Here is a 19,996-nt window from a genome sequence, read left to right as displayed (position 1 = left end):
AAAATAAAGTTTGCTTCCGGTTTTAGACTTTGGTGGTCTGCGCCTCATTTTTTTGTGCACCCTTGGACTTAACAACACAAAAGTCTGCCAGGAAACAAATGGACTTTGATAACAAATTAGGAAGCAGAATTACCAAGAACATTTTTCTCCCCAGTCTCCAGATATGCAGTTCTACTTAAGGAGGACGAGTTCAAACACATAGTTGAAGAATCCTTTGTGCTTCTATTAAATTCTCCAGAAGGCACACCCAAGGGGTTTGTTATTGCTAAGGACACTGTTGTGTCTGTGTATAGGTAGAATTTCCCAAGGAAGAATTGATATCAATGAAAAAGATACTAGTTGCTGTTTTATTTTGTTTTCAAAGTCTCAAACAAATATGGCACTCTTCGTAGGTGTTTCTTTTACCTCCATTTTATTCTAGCTATTTTTGAATACTGACAATATTAACTAAAAATATAAAACGGGGAAAAAGTAATTGTGATGTTCAATTGCTATTTTAACAAATTTTAGCCACCAAACATAAAAGAGAGAAGACATTTTCCTTTGACATTTTTTGGAATTTTTTTTTTCTAGTCAAGAGGTAGACTAGGGTCAACAGATATTATAATACATAAAGCCAGCAGTTAGACTAAATGAAAAGCTTGAAAAAATGAGAATCATGAGTGCTTTCTAAAACATTCAATTTTGGGCTGGAGAGATGGCTCAGCTATTAAAGGCTACGCTCACAACCAAAAAAGACTCCATTTTACTTTCTCTACAAACTAGGCCAAGGGCTGGAGAGATGGCCAGTGGTTCTTCCAGAGGCTGGAGTGGTGGTGGTGGTGGGTGTTCTGAGTGTCCAAATGGCTTAGAGTAGTCTGTTGAGTCCAGTCCAGGGGGATCCGACACCTTTTTTGGCCTCCCTGGGCACTGCACACATAGTACATGAAGGAGACCACCCCCTTTCGCACAGCAGAGGTTCTTTCCAGGACCCCGGATTAGGCACAAACCACACCCAAGCACCTGTTTTCACAGAGAGATTCTTTACTAAAGGGGGAGGAAAGTTAAAGTGGCTGCTTTCTGACTCAGGAAGAAAAACAGCAGCAGGTGTGATTTTTTAAGAGGAGAAAAAGGGAGGGGGCAGTCTGTGTTAGAATGGGCTAGGATTGGGCATGTTAATTAGGTGAATCAAAGGGGGATTTTGATTTCTAGACTTTGATACTCTGATAGCTGGACCTTGATAGTCAGCCTCAGAAGGAGTAAGTGGCCAAATGAAGGAATAGACCTTGGTGTCTAACTTTAGGAATGTAACTTCTTTAGCGAGGCAAAGGGAATTGGGTAGAAGGGCAAGGCCTGCCAGAGCCACATGCTCAAGTGGACTAGTGTCCCTTCAGTACACAGACATACATGCAGCCAAAACACCCATACACAATACATAAATACATTTTAAAAAACAAAACAAAATGTCAGCCAAGGAGAGGATAGATGGGTGAATGGAAGCACAATTTAATCTTTCCAGAAGAATGTTTCCAGGGCTGGAGAGTGGTAAACCAGCAGCTGTACGAGCCTGACAACCATGTGAAAAGCCAGACATAGCACAGCTGTCTAATCTCAGTATGCCTACAGGTGATGGAAGGCTAAAGGCATTGGACTGGCTAACCTGGTGTTATCAGAAGTGTTGAGACCTTATCTCACACAAAATGAAAGGCAAGGACCAACATCTGAGATTGTCCTCTGAATCCCCTATCCCCCTCCTCCAGCTTTCAAATTTCTCTTATGCACTCAGGAGGGCTAGGAGGATCATGTGTTTGAGAGAAGCCTAAGCTACATAGGAAGAGCCTATCTGCAGCAACAAAGGAAAGAAAGAAGGAAAAGCCAGAAGGAAAGAAAGAAATTTATTATGAAAAGGTATAATTTCCTAAATACCCTGTTCATTTTATTTATTCCGTGTGTGTGTGTGTGTGTGTGTGTGTGTGTGTGAGAGAGAGAGAGAGAGAGAGAGAGAGAGAGAGAGAGAGAGAGGAGAGAGAGAGAGAGAGAGAGAGAGAGAGAGAGAGAGAGAGAGAGAGAGAGAGATTCTCTGTATAGCCGTATAGCCCTGGCTGTCCTGGAGCTCACTTTGTAGACCAGGCTGGCCTTGAACTCACGGAGATCTGCCTGCCTCTGCCTCCTGAGTGTTGGGATTACAGGTTTGTGCCACCAACTTCTGCTGGCCCAAACTTCTGTTCTTAATAAGACCTTATTATTATTTCAGGGCTTTAAGGAGAAATTTGAAAATCGTCAACCATGTAGTTAAAATGGGTTGATTGATATCATTTGGGAAGTATCCATACAGACACATTTCTACTTTGCCTATAAACTGGGTGCTGATTCCCGCCCAGCATCCTCACAGAGTGTTATAAATCAAGTAAAATTCTGAAGGTAGCAGGAAAAGGTTTTCATGGTTGGTATTTGAAAATTTCCTGAAAAATACTGAGGGAGGGGCAGGGGGCACTGGAGAAACGGCTCAGCAGTTAAGAGCACTGTCTACTCTTCCAGAAGACCCAGGTTCAGTTCCCAGCATGTACATGGAGGCTCATAACCATCTGCAACTCCTTTCTGCAGAATCCAATGTCCTCTGGCTTCTGTGGTTGTGGGGCATGCATGTGGTGTATATACACACAGACAACACACCCATACATAGTAAAGATAAATAAACATGAACACACTTTGGTACTTTCCTCAGTTTGGTATAGGCAGTGGGGTTCCTGTGTAGGCCTTTGAGTGCTTTTAAGGAACTATGGAATGGTCACCGTAGAATTAGAGATAGGTCACCCTGACGGGAGGCAGGAGGGGGAGGCATTACTTGTGTAGCCCATAAGCAGAACATTGTAAGAGTGAAAAAACAAAACAACAGCACCAACAATGACAAAAAATTCGTGGGTCTGAAGCTTTTTTTGTTAGCTACAAATCAAAATACCTTGGGCAACTTACTAGATTTCCTGCAGCTTTATTTTCTCATCTTTTAAACAACTACAGGAGGCTGGGGACATAGTTTGGTGGCACAGTGTTTGTCTAACGTGCCCAAGGCCCTAGCTTCAAGCCCAGAATTGCCCCAAACTGTAAGATAATGATGCCTTTCTGTGGTTCATCAGTCTCTCAAAGAAGAAAATTTGGCAGCTGAAATTGTGTATTTCTTCACTGTGTTAGGCCTTTGAGATTAGACTTTCTGGTTTATTCACCGGTTGTAAGATTACCTTGTGCCTAACAGTACTCAATAGATACATTAGTGAACAATTGGAGTTGCTTAATGTCAAGAATTACCAGGGCCTAAGATCCCAGCCAAAAAAAATAAATAATAAATAATAAGGCTGAGGCAAGATGCTCAGGAATTGGAGGCCAGCCCAGGCTAAAAAACAAAAACAAAAACAGAGGACTGAGATGTGATTCAGTTGGAACCTTGCTTCCATCCCCAGCACCTCAGAAAATCCTCCAGGTGGCACACACCCACACCCACACCCATAATTCCGACTTGGGAGGTGGGGCAAGACTACGAAACTTCAAGGTCAGCCACACAGCAAGTTAGAGGCCAGTCTGGACTTAGCATTGTGTCTGAGAGCATTGTGTCTGAGACATGTGGTTATTTAACTAATGCACATATTGTAGTTACTATTTACAAAGCACTGCACAAAGTGCTTTACAACTTATTTAGCCATGAGCAAAACCCCATTTTATCCACGAGCAATTAAATACCTAGTTCCAGTATCACTGAGCTAATAAGGGGGGAAGAGGTAGAATTCAGACAATTCTTCTACACTAAATTATGCTGTCTCAGAAGAAGCTATTGTGAAAGATTCTATTTGGGGTGTAAAGTTGTGGGACGAAAACGTGCCCTGTAGCCTGGGTGAAAGTTTGTTGTTTTCTATGCCAGTTTTGTCTCTGTGCACTCTAGAGTAGCACAGCATTTCTGGACTTGGGTAGGGTGCTTTCAAGTGTAATCCGATACCAGCTAACCCTAAAGCCCGGGGTTCTCCCAACTGCACCTTTGTCTCTTCCTCAGCAAGAGCAAGAGCGGATATTTGTAACCAGTGTGAAGGAGAGGCGTGCGGGTGTTCCTGGGTGAGTGGTACCTCGTGCACGGAGCCGCCTGAAGGCCCTCTCACACCGGCCTTCCGGGCCAGCAGCCCGCGCCTCCCCGCGCCCCCTCCCGCCCGGCACCACCATAGCTTGGTGGCGACGCGCCCGAGCCTAGAAGAAAAAGTTTCCAAACCTCGCTTCTCGGCGCTGATTGGCCGAGCTCGACGCGTCCCGGGCGCGACAGCCAATGAGAGGCGCGGGCCGCGAGGTGCCGACCGGGCTGGGATCGCGGTCAAGCCCTGTTGGCTCGCGCCGTGCGGGGATCATCGTCGCCTGGGCGGGGTAAGTGGAGCCAAGTTGCGGGCCGAGGGCCCCCAAGCCCGCAGCATCCAGCGGTCGAGTCCCCCCAGGCCTGGCCCCAGCTTTCAGCCTAACATCTGTGAGCTCCACCTCTCGCCCTGGCCAACTCTGTTCCCCTTCTGCTGGCCGCTTCCCTTCCTCAAGCCCTGCGCTTTTCCTGCCCCTTCATCCCACAGTCCTCGGGTCCCCAACTGCTGCCGCATGGGTACCGGCCTGTGTCCAACCTCCTCCACAGCGCCTCTTCGGTCTCGGCTGCCGACGTTTCAAATTTCTCTAGACATCACTTTGGATCAGATAAACTTTATCCGGTAAAGGGTGAGAGTGCTTACCCCACACCTTGAATGTTGGCCCAGCTCACCTACCCCTTTGAGGTCATGGGTAACCCAGCGTCACCTTGGCTCTGGAGCGACTTTGTCTTAACCAAGTCATCTTGGTTTTGTGCCAGGCTGTGCATCCTCCTGCTTTTTAACCTTCCTCGACTTACCTGATAAAGAAGAAGCCTTTTGCCGCGGGGTGGAGGTTTGTTATTTTCTCTGCCACCTGTTTCTGTGTATTGTGTGCTAGGATAACCTCTTAGGATTGGGACGGGTGCTTTTGAAGTACAATCTGACACAAACTACTCTCCAACCCTGAGGTTATCTAACCATTCACCTCTTCACCCAACACACTGGTATTCAACAAGTTTTGAGATTTAAGTAATTCCTTTTACAACGTTCCATATGGAGTTAAATACATGTGGCCAACCGGTTGAAGTAGCAGGCGCAACTTTATATTTTACCTCCACTTGGTTAATAGTTTGCTAACTTGATTTAACCTGTGTGGATATTTTTTTCCCTTCCAAAGTGTGTTCTACCGTAGAACTTGTGAACTTGATGAGATTAAACCCCCTTTTCTTCAGAGGGGGTTTCCTAGTGTGAGCCTCTACAGCCTGCACTGGGTTTGCACCAGTGTTGCGATGGAAATGCTTGATATATAGCCCAACTCTCAGTGGGTGTTAAAGAAATGATTGAAAAGACCTGGAGGGGGGCCCAGACCACAGTGGGAAGATTGCCTGGCACCTTGATCAGTAGAATGAAATGACCTCCGAACAATAGTTACTCTGTTTTTATTCTTATTCAAATATAAGTCCATCCCCCACCCTCACCCCCCAGTAATGAAGAATGAACCCAGGCCTTGTGCATTCTAGGCAGGGCTCTATTTCTGAGCTACATCCTTAGCCCACCAAGTATAAACCTTTAAATTTTCAAATGCAACCATATTTTCGACTCAAAAACACAGTTCTCACCTTAACAGAATAATAGTTCATTCTTGAACCCAGTGTGAATGACAGTGGCCCAAGAGCACAGATTCCAATTTCCTCAAACACCATGTTTCACTGTTGGCTGTGTGAGATCGTACTGGCTACAGAACAAATAGTAGTTAAGGTGTTTACCAAATACAGTGCTAGGGGTTACAGACACAGGTCACAGCAGGGAAAACCCTAGTAGAGTTTAAATTAGTGGAAGCTAGAAGTGTGCTGCGAACATATTTTAGGTTTGATACTTACAAGGTTGTTAGGTCAGATACTGGAATGGGCAATGAATACCTTTCAAAGGTACTAAAAATAGCACAAGATAATTTAGCTCTGATCTGCAACATTTTAACTCTACATTATCTTCAAGTTCAGTTATTTGGTTTGTAGAATCTTTTTTAAAAATATTTATTATGTATTATATCCTGCCTGCGTGTACACCTGCAGGCCAGAAGAGGGTACCAGACCTCATTACGGATGGCTGTGAGCCACCACGTGGTTGCTGGAAATTGAACTCAGGACCTCAGGAAGAACAACCAGTGCTCTTAACCTCTGAGCCATCTCTCCAGCCCCGGTTTTTTAGAATCTTTAACATAGGTGCAGCCAACCTGTCTTCCTTCCTTCCTTCCTTCCTTCCTTCCTTCCTTCCTTCCTTCCTTCCTTCCTTCCTTCCCTTCCCTTCCCTTCCCTTCCCTTCCCTTCCCTTCCCTTCCTTTCCTTCCTTCCTGAAACTTCAGTTAACAATATGTTTGCTGTAAATTGTATTTTTTTAGTTTCTTTTACCAAAAAGTCCATTGTAAAGAAGTGTGTCAGGTAGAAGTACTTAAGCTCAGTGCCTGTTGTAGCCCCACTCTGGCACTTAACCCTTTCTATCCCTGCTGCAGAGAGGGAGAAAGCAGTTACCGTGATGCTTTTCTACTGTAGTGCATACAGTTCTTATTTAACAGCATTATAGTTTCCAGTTGTCCTCTGCTGGTAGCTCTCCATGTTAGAGAATGGTAAGGACATTGTTTGCATGTTTCTGTACTTAAGCTTGAGGACAGAAGCCAGGCTTACTGCCTCTTGATGTGTTTTACAACAGTGACATCATTTCTGTAAATGCACACCATATTCTCATCATCATATAGGTTATGTGAGAATATTTGCCTCCTTTCTTTTCCCTGCCTCTCCCTTTCTGCTTTTGTTTTTGTTTTGAGACAGGTTTTTTTTTTTCCTGTGTAGCCTTGGCTGTTCTACAGCTTGCTCTGTAGACCAGGCTGGTCTTGAGCTCACAGAGATCTACCTGCCTTTGCCTCCCGAGTGCTGGGATTAAAGATATGATCATTCTCCACTTGCTTTTTTGACAATTTTATACAAGTGTATAATACTCAGCCCTACACTCTCTCTTTGATCCCCACCCTTCAAATTCCCATTCCACTTTCATGGTTTTTTTTTTTTTTTTTGGTTTTGTTTTGTGATGCACTGGTTTAACTAGGGCCAATTGAGTCTCCACCTTCTTTTTTGAGACATGGTCTCAGTGAATCTGGAGCTCGCTAATTTGGCTAGACTGGCTGGCCAGCATGCTCTGAGGATCCTCATATTTCTACCACACAAACTTCCAGCACTAGGAGTATAGCCTTGCTTTTACGTGAGTGTTGAGGGTTGAAACACAGGTCTTCATGCTGTGTGGCAGACACTACCCACTGAGCCATCTCCCCAGCCCACTCCCTGCCCCCCCCCCCCCAACTCTTTGCCAGGTCTCACTGTGTTGCCAGGTTGTGGTTTCAAATCCCTGACTTGGGCTGCAGCTCTCCTTTCTTGGTCTCCCAAATGGCACCACTGCACCAGGAGCCTGGTGTTTTCTAAGGACCCCTGGACTCTGTTCTTCTCCCTTCACCTTTATTCTGACTTTTTTCTATCCATCTTTTTTTTTTTTTCCTGGATCGCTGCAGAAGATCACCATTTTACACCTTGGCCTTCCTCAGCCAGCCACACCACCAGGATGAACTTTTGAGTTGAAGAGTCTGTCTGTCCCTCTCCTCAGAGTGCTCCAGTGGCTCCTTGTGGCAGCCAAGCATTCTTCCCTTTCTCCTCTTTTTGTCCTTTTTCCCTTCCATCTTTCTCTGTGGTCCAGGTTAGTTTAGGATCTCTCCTTTCTCCTGCCTCAGCTTCTCAAGTGTTGGGATTACAGGTGTCTACCACTACACACAAATGTGTTTGAAAAGTTGGCTGTGACTTAGTCCCTGGGTTTTAATCTGTGCTGCTCTTTCTTATCCTCTACTGTCAGCCTTCTGGACTTACTCAACTCCCCCACAGCCTGGCTACTTCTCTACTGTCTACGTGTTAATGTCCTCCTTTTCCTCCTCAATCTGCTTTCCTATTCTGGTTTTCTTTGAGATGGGGTCCCAGACTGGCCTTGAACTTGCGACCTTCTTGCCTCAGCTTCCTGAGTGTTGGGATGCCAGGAGTACAATACCCAACACTTTCCCATTTCACATGCTACTCATGGGTCACCTTCCTAGGAAGCCAACCTTGACTTCCAGGTTGAATTTTGGACTCCCTGTGTTCTCAGATACTGCAGGAATGCATATCACAGTGCGCTGGTGGCTTTTCAGGGACACATCCATGTCTAAACTCACCAAAGTATGCACTCCATAGCTAGGCCATTTGTTGTGGGTCAGCATCCTGTACAGAGTTCTGTCCCTGTGCTCACCCAGGGCTTTGCAGTAATTTACATGTAACTTGCATCTCTTTCCCCAACAAGTCCCCTTGAGAGGAGCAGGAATCTAGAAGATACCGTATTTGGATCTGAGGGTCCTATGCTAGGTACTGAATGTGGGGGCATATATATAAGCCCTGGGCTGTAATAGGGGATAGGCTACTTTTTATTTAGTTTTAGTTTTTGAGAAAGCATTGTTTTCCCATTTGATCTAGCATGAAGTTCAGGGATTTTACATTTATTTTTATTAAAGACCATCTGTTTACCCAGAAGTCACTAATGATTTTTAAACTTTTCTCATAGACACCATGTCACAGGAAGAGTGAGCTCCTGCCCATTTTACCATGGAGGACTCGGGAAAGACTTTTGGATCAGAGGAGGAAGAAACAAACTATTGGAGAGACCTGGCCATGACCTACAAGCAGAGGTTAGTCCTGCAGTGTCCTTCACTGCTTCCTACTGGGAGGATGGTGGCTGCCACTTCTGCAGGCCTCTCATATGATGCTCTGAAGCCAACAGTACTGACCCAGGAAGAAACTAGGATCACCTTGCTCTACAGAGACCCCTAAGCCTTAGGGAAGGCATACAGTCTGCCTAAGGCAACAGCTGTGAGAGGTAGAGTTGGGATTTGAACTACAAACACCTGAGGCACCTAACTATCCTAACATCTCATTGTATATTCTGGATGGGTCTTTATCTATTCCTGGATGTCCGGTCTTTTGTAGGGGAGAAGATTTACCTGTGTCTATCAAAGTAGACTGTTGCTGGAAAGATGGCTCGAGGTTAAGAGCACTTGTTGCTTTTGCAGAGGATCCAGGGTTAAGTCCTAACACCCACATGGTTGGTGCCTTACAACCATCCTTAACTCCAGTTCCTGGGGATCTGATACCCTCTTCTGACCTCCTTGGGCACCAGGCATGCAGGCAAAACACTCATACACATAAAAATAAAATTGAAAAAAAGGTATGCTTACTTTAAAGTTTGAAACTGGTGTTTCAATGCACATATCTATCGTGTGTGTGTGTGTGTGTGTGTGTGTGTGTGTGTGTGTGTGTGTGTGTTTTGGGTTCAGCACTATGTAAGTTCAGGCTAGCCTTGAATTCTTGAGCCTCTGACCTCACCTTCCTGAATGTTAAGATTACAGTTGAGTGCTTCAATGCTAGCTCTAACAAACTGTCTTCTTGTCCATAAAGTGGGAGTAACGGTGGCTGAATAAAGTCGTGATCCACACACATCACTGCGGCACAAATATCCAGCATCATTAATTCTGTGATAAATGTATTTGCAAACCTGCTACAGGGCAGAGAATACACAGGAGGAACTCCGAGAATTTCAGGAAGGAAGCCGGGAATACGAAGCTGAATTGGAGACTCAGCTGCAGCAGATTGAAACCAGGAACCGGGACCTCCTGTCAGAGAATAACCGCCTTCGAATGGAGTTAGAGACTATGAAGGTGAGGGGCACAGGAACATGTCTACAGGTAGGGGTGGCTTTGTGGCAGGCAGGTGTTGTATGGCTGAAGCAGCAGTCGTAGGATGAAGTGACCGCACCCAGGCCACTCCCTCCTGCAGTCCCTTCAGGTGTCTGTGTCATCGCTCTTTCTGCCGCAGTGGTGGAGATCTGTGGAAAGCAAGTCACACACATGGCCTACAGCCCTTCTTGGTGGTGGTCTGTACTGATTTCACAAGAGACGTGGTAAGGAGAGCTCATCAGAGGCCATAGTGTCATTAGAATTGCAGATTCTTGAGATTGAGTCAGTAGCCCAGGCTTACTGTGACCAGCCCTGAACTTACTATGTAGCTGAGGGTGGACTTGAAGTCCTGATCCCCTTGCATTCACCTCCTAAGTGCTAGGATTAAAGGTAAGCACCATCATGCCTGGCTTTAGAATGGCTGGTTCTTGTATATTACAGGGTAAAATGTGGTATCTCTTAGTGACATGTGGCTATTGAAATGAAAGCTAGTGAGGAAAAAAATAATTCAACACTAGCCACAGTTCAAGTGCTCTATAGCCACAGTGACTCATGGGTTTCACTTCTGGACACAGATCACAGAATACCTTCTAGAACATTCTATTGGGCCATGCCAGTCATAAGCAGTTTTATTAACTGGTTCTACTTGGACCCTTTGCCTGTGGTTTTATTTTTTTATGGATGTAGTTACCAGTAATCAAACAAAATCCAAAAATATTAAATGGGAAATCCCAGACAAATTTATACATTATGATGTAATGTTAATAATCATTCTGTTTTATAATTGTTAACTTTTTTTTTTTTTTTGGAGACAGGGTTTCTCTGTGTAGCCCTGGCTGTCCTGGAAATTGCTCTGTAGACCAGAGATCCACCTGCCTCTGCTTCCCAAGTGCTGAGATTAAAGGGGTACATCACCACTACCTGGCTATTGTTAATTTCTTACTTTGTAAGCTAAGCTTTATCATAGGCAAACATGGGAATAACAAAGCATATATAGGGTTTGGTAGTGTCTGAGGTTTTGGAGAATGTAGCAGAATGTCTTGGAATGTGTTCTCTCACATAAAGAGCAGGCACTGTGTTGCTTGAGAATGGACATTGTTGTGAGGGGCTGAGCTTTGCGCTGTAAGACAGTGAGTAGTACTTCTGGCTTTCATCTGCCAGAAACAAATAGCACTCCCAACTTCTGAGGTTGGAACAGCCAAAAATACTTGGGGGCTGTCGAGATGGTCCAGCTGGTAGAGGTGCTTGCCATCAAGCCTGATGCCCTGAGTTTAATTCCTAAGAGTTACATGGTAGGGGAAGAGAACTGGTGACTGCAAGTTGTTTTCTAGCCTCTGTATCCATGGGAGTGGGTTCTCTCCTTCCATCATGTGGGTCCCAGGGATCTAGCTTAGGTCATCAGGCTTAGCAGCAGTTGCTATTTCATCAGCTCAGTTTCAAAGTTTAAAAGCCGGGCAGTAGTGGCGCACACCTCCTAGCACTCGGGAGACAGAGCCAGGCGGATCTCTGTGAGTTTGAGGCCAGCCTGGTCTACAGAGTGAGATCCATGATAGGCACCAAAACTACACAGGGAAACCCTGTCTGGAAAACAAACAAACAACCAAACAAAAAAATGTATTTAAGGGGCCTGGAGAGATGGCTCAGTGGTTAAGAAAACTGGCTGCTCTTCCAGAGGTCCTGAGTTCAATTTCCAACAACCACATGGTTCTCACAACCATCTGTACTGAGATCTGGTGCCCTCTTCTGTTGTGCAGGCAGAACACTGTATACATAATAAATTATATATTTAATATCAAAAGCTAAAAATTATGAAGCTTCCCAGAAAAAAATCAGAATTTCTAACTTCCTTTGAGAGATGGAGACCTGGCTTCACAAGGCCTGCATTGTCCACACCAATGAATAGGTGAGCCCAGCCTGTCCTGGTCACTGTATCCTGATACCAAAGATTATCTCTTGCTCCTTGTCCTTTGTAGGGTCCAAATTTCTTGTTGACTCTGGAAGTATTTTCATTTGACCCTTGAAACAGGCAATGAAGAATCCTTCCAATTCTCACATTGAAGAGGCCTAAGGGCTGGAAGCTGTGAGGAGGAAGGTTTATGGCATGAACAATGGCTGGGGGAACCCTAAGAGGCCTTTCATAGGGCTGCATACATACCCTTCAGTTACTAAGTAATTATATGCTTCAAGACTGACCCTTGAGCTTGCAGAAAACCTCTTCATTACAACCTCTGGCCAGAGGCATGAAGCTTAGCACAGAGGCTGAGGGAAGAAACACTGTACAAAGAGCCTGCTACCTGTAATTGCCTATCAGTCACCTGTGGCAGATGGGTCAGCTGTTTGTCAACCTTGACTTCAGCAGCCTGTGAGGCATCAAACAGCGTTTACTGAGGTCTCCATCAGCTGACAGCTTTTTACGGTCAGTCCCAGATGAAAGATCAATGAGATAGCAATTTTCATGTCCCACATTCAAATATCTGAATCTATGCAGGCAGAGGTTCTGGGTCTCCACATTTTCCTGGGATCGAGGTTAATAATCTAGGATCCAGTTTCTTTTTGCTTAAGTGCAGATACTTGCTCTCTGATGCTTACCAGGAAACCCTAACAGCCTTAGGATATTGAAGGCCCCTTCCTGTTGTCATCCTGCAAATCAATTAACAGCCACTTCGGTCATTCTTTTCTGGGGGCTCTTACCCTCCTTCTTAGGCATGGGCAGTATGACATCACCTCCTGGCACATCTGGCACATCTCATAATAGCTTTGTTTCTTGAATCTAGTCAGGAAGAGGAGCTAGCCTTTTATTTATTTAAACTTTCTTGACAGCCTGCTTGGAATGTTTAGTATTCTTGCTTTAACAGTACATGCTCTGATGGCCCTGATCTTGGCTGTTATTTGTTGCAGCTCAACCTTGGGCCAGGCAAGTAACTGAATCTTAGTTTCTGTATCTCTCACAGGGGATCAGATGAGTTCACACATTATAGCCCAAGGGCTGGCACACAGTAACAGTCATCTAAACTGTTCTTTGCTCTGGGAAAGCACTGGCCAGTCAACTTGAGCTTCTTTTCCTTACACTGCTGGGGAGTGTCTTGAATCAGAAAGTTAGGATGGTTGTCACACTAAGTATCTGATGTCTCCTTTTGTGAGATAAAAGCAGCTAATGTCATTCTTGCTATTTTGCTCAAGTACAGTGCACATGAGTGAAGCAGGACCATATTAAGTTGTAGCTGAGGCCTGGGCGAGTGCATGTGACTTTCTTTGGCTATGGACACCTTGAATGAAGGTTGTTGGGTACTGAAGGGACAAGGTGAGAGAGGTCAGGATGACAAGTGCTGAGAGGATTAGCAGGCACATGGTTAGGAAAGTTAGTGCATGCATACTTTGAATGACTGTCACTTACCCCAGCATCCTCTGTTGTCCTGGCTAGTTTTATGTTAACTTGATACAAGCTGGAGTTATCTGAAAGGAGGGAACCTGAAATGAGAAAATGTTGCTGTAAGATCTGACTGTAGGGGTTTGGGATTTAGCTAAGTGGTAGAGCGCTTAAGGTCCTGGGTTTGGTCCTCAGCTCTGAAAGAAAAAAAAAAAAAAAAGAAGAAGAACTGACGGTAGCATTTTTTAAGTTAGTGATTGATGGAAGAAGGCCCAGCCTATTGTGGGTGGTGCCATCCCTGGGCTGGTTCTAGGTTCTATAAAAACACAGACTGTGCAAGCCATGGGGAGCAAGCCATTAAGCAGCACTCCTCCATGGCCTCTGCATCAGCTTCTGCCTTCAGGATCCTGCTCCATTTAATTCCTGTTCTGACCTCTTTTGATTTGGAAATATAAGCCAAATAAACTCTTTCCTCCCCAAATTGCTTTAGTCATTGTGTTTCATCACAGCAATAATAACCCTAACTAGGACAACTGCTTCTTACCTGAAATTTCCTGTCTGTGGAAAGAAAGTTCTGTTGACTGAGCTTAGGGGAGACTGGGAGAGGAAGCCTGGAGCTGCCTTGCAGGATGGGTGTAAAGGGATAACCCAGGGACCTGAAAATGAAGGGAGAGACATTCCTTAGGATGTTGAAGTCATGCTGAGGATGTGCCTCAGCTGGAGACTGAGAATACTTACCTAGCACACATGAAGCCCTGGGTTTGATCTCCACCACTGCATAACTGGGTGTGGAAGCTCATGCCTATAGTCCTAGCACTTGGGAGGTGGAGGCAGGAAGATTAGTTCAAGATCATTCTTCCTTCTTGGGTACATAGCTGGTTTGAGGCCAGTGTAGCATACATGAGACACTCTCCCAAGAAAAGATGAGCTACTGTTGCTGGGGTGGGAAGAACGTAAAGTTGGTGCCTGAAGCCATCAAATGTCTTCTATAGGTAGATGGCACTATCCATGTGTGGCGTCCCATATTTGATGTGGTAGTGGGGTGATGTTAGACAAAGGATGTGAACATGGATTGTCAAAGTCTTCACTGAGCTGGCTTCCATTCTGTCCTGCAGGAGAAGTTTAAAATGCAGCATTCAGAAGGCTACCGGCAGATCTCGGCCTTGGAGGATGACCTGGCTCAGACAAAAGCCATTAAAGATCAACTGCAGAAATACATCCGGGAACTGGAACAAGCCAATGATGACCTGGAGAGAGCCAAACGGTAGGTGGGGTGAGGAAAGGTTTATGAGACAGCAAATACAGAGCAAACTCAGAAATGGATCGTGAAGAACTTGGTGCTGAGCAAAACGAAACCCTAGTGGATCATGGGCAAGATGGAACATGTTTACTGTTTCTGGTGTTCTTCCCACCTTCCTGAAGATGTGAGTTTCTGTCTGGTTTCTTCTTCCTCCAGTTTGAAAGACTACCCTCAGAATTTCTTATAGGTAGGACTACTTATGACAGACTTTTGCTTATCTGAAAATGTCTTTAGTTTGCCTCCATTCACGATGTGTGTGTATATGTGTGAATAACCATGTGCACCTGTGAGCATTCTTGTGTGCCAGAGGACAACCTTGAGTATTCCAGGTTCTTTGCTGTTTTTGGTATTTTATTTAGGTGGTCCTGCCACCCAGCTCCCAAATAAATCACACACGGAGGCTTATTCTTAATTATAAATGCCCTGCCTTAGCTTGGCTTAGTTTCTAGCCAGCTTTCTTTATCTTAAATTATCCCCATCTACCTTTTGCCTCTGGGCTTTTCCTATTTTCTTCCGTAAATCTTACTCTGTGGCTTGGTGGTTGTGTAGCTGGGTGGCTGGACTCTGATGTCCTCCTTCTTCTCTGGTTCCTCCTCCATCTCTCTTTCCTCCCAGATTTCTCCTGCTATATATTCTTTCTGCCTGCCAGCCCCGCCTATCCTTTCTTCTGCTTTGGTATTGGCCAGTTCTTTATTAGACCATCAGGTGTTTTACACAGGCACAGCAACACAGGTTCACAGAGTTAAACAAATGCAACATAAACAAAAGTAACACACCTTAAAATGATATTTTACTACTTTTCCCCCTTTCTGTCTAAATAAAAATGAAAAGGTTTTAACTTAAACATAGTAAGACTGTATACAATAACAGTTATCAGGTAAGGATTACATTCACAATATCCTCTCCATTTGTAGTTAGTATATTCGAGAAAACAATTCATTATCTATCCTATCTTTGTGAATCTAAAATTTTACACCTAATTTACTTTCTATTGTAACTAAGGAAAACTGCAACTTTAACTATTTAGTCTTCAACTCTATCAAAGACCCAGAAGGATGTAATATTATCTAACAATAGAGACATTTGGCTTCCTGGACAGTCACCCAAAGTTCCTCTACAACATTGAGGCATCCATCTCCAGCCTACAGGCCTAGAGTATCTGGCAGACTCTTCTATAAAGCAGGAATTTTGAAAGACTGTCCTGCCTTGTTTTGGCAAAGTTCGTCAGTCGTGCCAGGCGGTGGTGGCACACGCCTTTAATCCCAGCACTTGGGAGGCAGAGGCAGGTGGATCTCTGAGTTTGAGGCTAGCCTGGGCTACAAAGTGAGTTCCAGGAAAGGCACAAAACTATACAGAGAAACTCTGTCTTGAAAAACTGGAAAAAAAAAAATTGGTCAGTTGCTTTTCTCTGTGTCCTGCAGAATGTCTGGCAGCCTCTTCCTTGAAGCAGGAGCCCTGAAGGACCATCCCACCTGTTTTGGCAAAGTTTGGCAAGTCTTTTTCCTGTGTGTCCTGCATGTCCAGTCTGCACAGCACATTTTCAGCAGTCAAAAGCAGGAGCAATTTCTTTGCTCAGTGGTTAACCTTGCCACAGTGAAAGCAAACTCCATAAGGAGTTTCTTCAATGCCCATCATCTTCTCTGAAGTAAATTGGTGCTTCCAGGAACAGATGTGTGTCATGAAAAGCCCTAAGTTCACAAAACATTTTAAATTCCATATTCTATAGTCTTTGAAAGGTTATCTATCTAAAATATATCTCTATATTATCTGGAAAGCATACCTAACATATCTACAGTTTGATTGTTATAAATGACTAGCCACTAGCCTATGTTTCCTGATTATCCTATTTAGTTTATAAAAGCTTTTAAAAACTAGAACTTCACCCTACATTTCCAAATGAACTTCATAGGTACAATACCTCAAACAAAAATAGAAACATACATACAATATGTTGTAAAACAAATAATATTAAATTTTTTTCAATATACAAAAATGCTTTAAACAAGAGTAGAAACATATGTACAGTGTAACAAAAATAACTTTAAATTTGTATTAATATATTCCTCTAAATGATAACAAAAATCCATAACCCACCAAATAACAAAAAACCACCCACACCCCCCAACTCTTGGGAATGTGGGTGTAGTTTTCTCTATACTTCTTCCTGCTATCTATGGATGAAGTATCTTTAGGGTTCCAGAGAGAAAATTTGAGATAATGACCACGTCCTGGGAAGACTAGCAGTAACCTTTGCTGATAGATGTCACCTGTCAAGTTCAGGAGATCTTGCTTGATCAAACCTGATCCATATTAACTCTGAAGGACTCCACAGCCTCTCATCTCCTATGGAAACAAAACTCCAAAGCATTTTTGATTTTCATTTGATAAATACATTTTTGACTTCTTTTTTAAAGTTAAGGCATTTCTAAAATATTTCTAGGTTCAATTTAGCAGTCCAGTTCACAATCCTATGTGTCCAAAAGATAGAAGAAGCTATCCTTTGCTTCTCAATAGTCAAAAAATTCAAAATCAACACATACAGGATCCAGACTACATGTGTATTTCCCATCTTACATAGCTTATTCTCTTTTATATTACTTTACTTCTCTCTTTGAAGACTCTTATTTTATAAACCATTTTTTTCTATGACTATACCCCTTTTCTTAAGCCTATGCACATTGTTAAGCACACTCGAACCTTTTAGAGATTTTTTCTATCTGGATCTCTTTTAATGCGTATCTCTAGTCTTTTTTGACTGCATTAGCAAACTTTTAAGCTGCTAACATACACCTGGATCCTCCATGAGTGGCTCTCAGTTTGCTCTGCCCACTTCTCGGAGCGGGGTGGGGAGTTGGGAGGGGAAGAAAGCCAAGCATGAAACTCAAGGCCTTTGGGAGGTTTGTCTGACCAGGAACTGCATTCAACCTTCCTAGAGCTCTATGCTTGCACTGTGGCATGCATTTTTACTTAGTTTTTTGTTCCTACTTAACGTATTAGGTGTTCAAGGGCTCGGTGACTGGCAGAAACTGTCTGGCCGAAACCTTAAAGGAGCTGTGTCCCCTTTTTTGTTGTTGTTCAGCTTTCTCAGGCTCTAGATGGATATACAAGAGCCCCTACTCGGTATACCAATTTGTTGTTGGGGTCTTTTCTCTTTTTTGGGGGGCCCACCACCCAGCTCCCAATAAATCACACATGGAGGCTTATTTTTATAATAAATAAGAATCTCATAAATGCCCAGCCTTAGGTTGGCTTAGTTTCTAGCCAGCTTTTGTTAACCTAAATTAGCCCATCTACCTTTTGCCTCTGGGCTTTTTCTATTCTCTTTCTTCCTTAAATCTTACTCTTACACTGTGGCTTGGTGGTTGTGTAGCTGGGTGGCTGGACTCTTATGTCCTCCTTCTTCTCTGGCTGCTAGATCCTCCTCTTCTCCCTGATTTCTCCCTCTATATATTCTTTTTGCCTGCTAGCCCTGCCTATCCTTTCTCCTGCCTTGCTATTGGTCAGTTCTTTATTAGACCATCAGGATTTTACACAGGCACAGTAACACAGCTTCACAGAGTTAAACAAATGCAACATAAACAAAAGTAACACACCTTAAAATAATGTTCTACAACTGTCCTTGTCTTCAATCTTAGACTCAGAGTCTTTCTTTTTGTTTTACCCCTGTGTATGTCAGCCTAACTGGTGTAAGCTTTCAGAGATGTTTCTGCCCACGATCTCTCTGTAGGAGAGCTGAGACTGCAGACTCTCTCACTAACAGGTCTGGTTTTTACATAGGTTCTGGAGATTAGAACTCAGGTCTTCACACTTGTGAGACACTCTCATCCAAGTGTTGACAAGTTTCTGCTGTGCCTGAAGATAACGGCTTCTCACACTTATTTATCTATCTATATATTTTTGCGACAGGGTTTCTCTGTGTAACAGTTCTGGCTGTCCTGGAACTCACTCTGTAGAACAGGCTGGGATTGAACTCACAGAGATCTATTTGCCTCTGCCTCCAACTGCTGGGATTAAAGGAGTATGCCACCACCACCTTGCTGCTTTTCACCTTTATTATGTTTACTTATTTCTCCTTATGGTTAGAATATGATGCCAGTCCAGTTCGGTTTTCTTCAGATGGATACACACTATTTATTTGACCTTTCATCATTTTCTCTAGGGTACTGAACTCAGCTCCACTGCATGTTAATTTTTTATTTATCCTGGCAACTATTTCTGGATTTATATTTGGTTCAGTCTATAGTCCTGGATAGTTCTTTGTCAACTTGACACAAGCCAAAGTCAGTTAAGAAAATGTCTCCATAAGGGCTGTAGGCAAGCCTGTAGGACATTTTCTTAATTAGTGATTAATGGGGGAGGGCCCAGCCCATGATGGGTGGTGCTATCCCTGACCTTCTGGTCGTAGGTCCTATAAGAAAACAGGCTGAGCAAGCTGTGGGGAACAAGCCAGTAAGCAGCTCCCTTCCATGGCCTCTACATCAGGTCCTGCCTCCAGGATCTTGTCCTGTTTGAGCTCCCATCCTGACTTTCTTCAGTGATGAACAGTCATGTGGAAATGTAAGCCAAATAAACACTTCCTTCTCAGGTTACTTTTGGTCATGCTGTTACATCACAGTAATAGTGACTCGTACTAAGACAGTGTGTGAAGCCACATTCTGAATCAAGCCACTGTCATTTCCACACATACATCTTTGATCAAAAACAAGTCATGTGATCACACTGAATCAGAGGGTGAAAGAGTGTATTCCATCCACAGTGAGGCTCCAGCAAGGGTGTGGTTGCAGGGACAGATGAAGAATTGGGACCAATAATGCAATTTCCATGCTGGAAGGTGGTGGCGCACGTCTTTAATCCCAGCACTTGGGAGGCAGAAGCAGGTGGATCTCTGTGGGTTTGAGGCCATCCTGGGCTATATGAGTTCCAGGACAGCCAGGGCTACACAGAGAAACTCTTGTGTTGTATAATCAATCAATCCATCAATGATGCAGTTTCCTACAGGAAGTTAGTACATTCACACAGTTCAAAACTAATATGGGTGAGAGTAGGAGTCCTTCCCTCCCCCACCCCCGCTGTCCCCTAGATTTTTCTTTTTGTTGTTGTTTTTTTTCGAGGACAAGGATTCTCTGTGTAGCTTTGGAGCCTGTCCTGGAACTCGCTCTATAGACCAGGCTGGCCTGGAACTCACAGAGATCCGCCTGCCTCTGCCTCCTGAGTGCTGGGATTAAAGGTGTACACCACTACTACCTGGCCCAGATTTATTCTTATTATTTTTAAGTATGTGTAAATGTACCTGTGTGTGGGTACCTGCAAAAACCAGAAGAGGCTTCAGATCCTCTGGAGCTGGGGGGTCCAAGGAGAGTGTTAGCTGCCTGATGTGGGTGCTGGGAACCAAACTCAGGTCTTTGCAAGAGCAGCAAGCACTATAGCACTTTTAACCACTGAATTATTCTCACCAGCCCAAGACGGGTTTTTTT

General features: G+C 44.0%; 1 protein-coding gene across 4 annotated transcripts in view; it reads left to right on the top strand.

The window, feature by feature from the left end:
* Positions 1–4,276: 4,276 nt before the first annotated feature.
* The window catches only part of Nde1 (nudE neurodevelopment protein 1), a 31,768-nt gene continuing 16,048 nt past the window's right edge, over positions 4,277–19,996 (top strand). For 2 of the 4 annotated variants that reach the window (XM_006983862.4, XM_006983863.4), the window contains exons 1-4: positions 4,277–4,377; positions 8,688–8,811; positions 9,684–9,837; positions 14,338–14,486. In XM_006983862.4, the coding sequence (XP_006983924.1) occupies positions 8,729–8,811; positions 9,684–9,837; positions 14,338–14,486 (386 nt within the window). In that variant the 5' untranslated portion in view covers positions 4,277–4,377; positions 8,688–8,728. Of the gene's footprint in view, positions 4,378–4,602; positions 4,704–4,833; positions 4,915–8,687; positions 8,812–9,683; positions 9,838–14,337; positions 14,487–19,996 lie in introns of those variants that run through there. The other 2 variants (XM_042283494.2, XM_016002406.3) reach the window with 2 other exon arrangements.

This window comes from Peromyscus maniculatus, chromosome 8, assembly GCF_049852395.1.
Source record: "Peromyscus maniculatus bairdii isolate BWxNUB_F1_BW_parent chromosome 8, HU_Pman_BW_mat_3.1, whole genome shotgun sequence".
Classification (NCBI taxonomy): domain Eukaryota; kingdom Metazoa; phylum Chordata; class Mammalia; order Rodentia; family Cricetidae; genus Peromyscus; species Peromyscus maniculatus.
The sequence above is the reverse complement of the archived record's forward strand: the minus strand, read 5'-3'. Positions and strand labels throughout refer to the sequence as shown.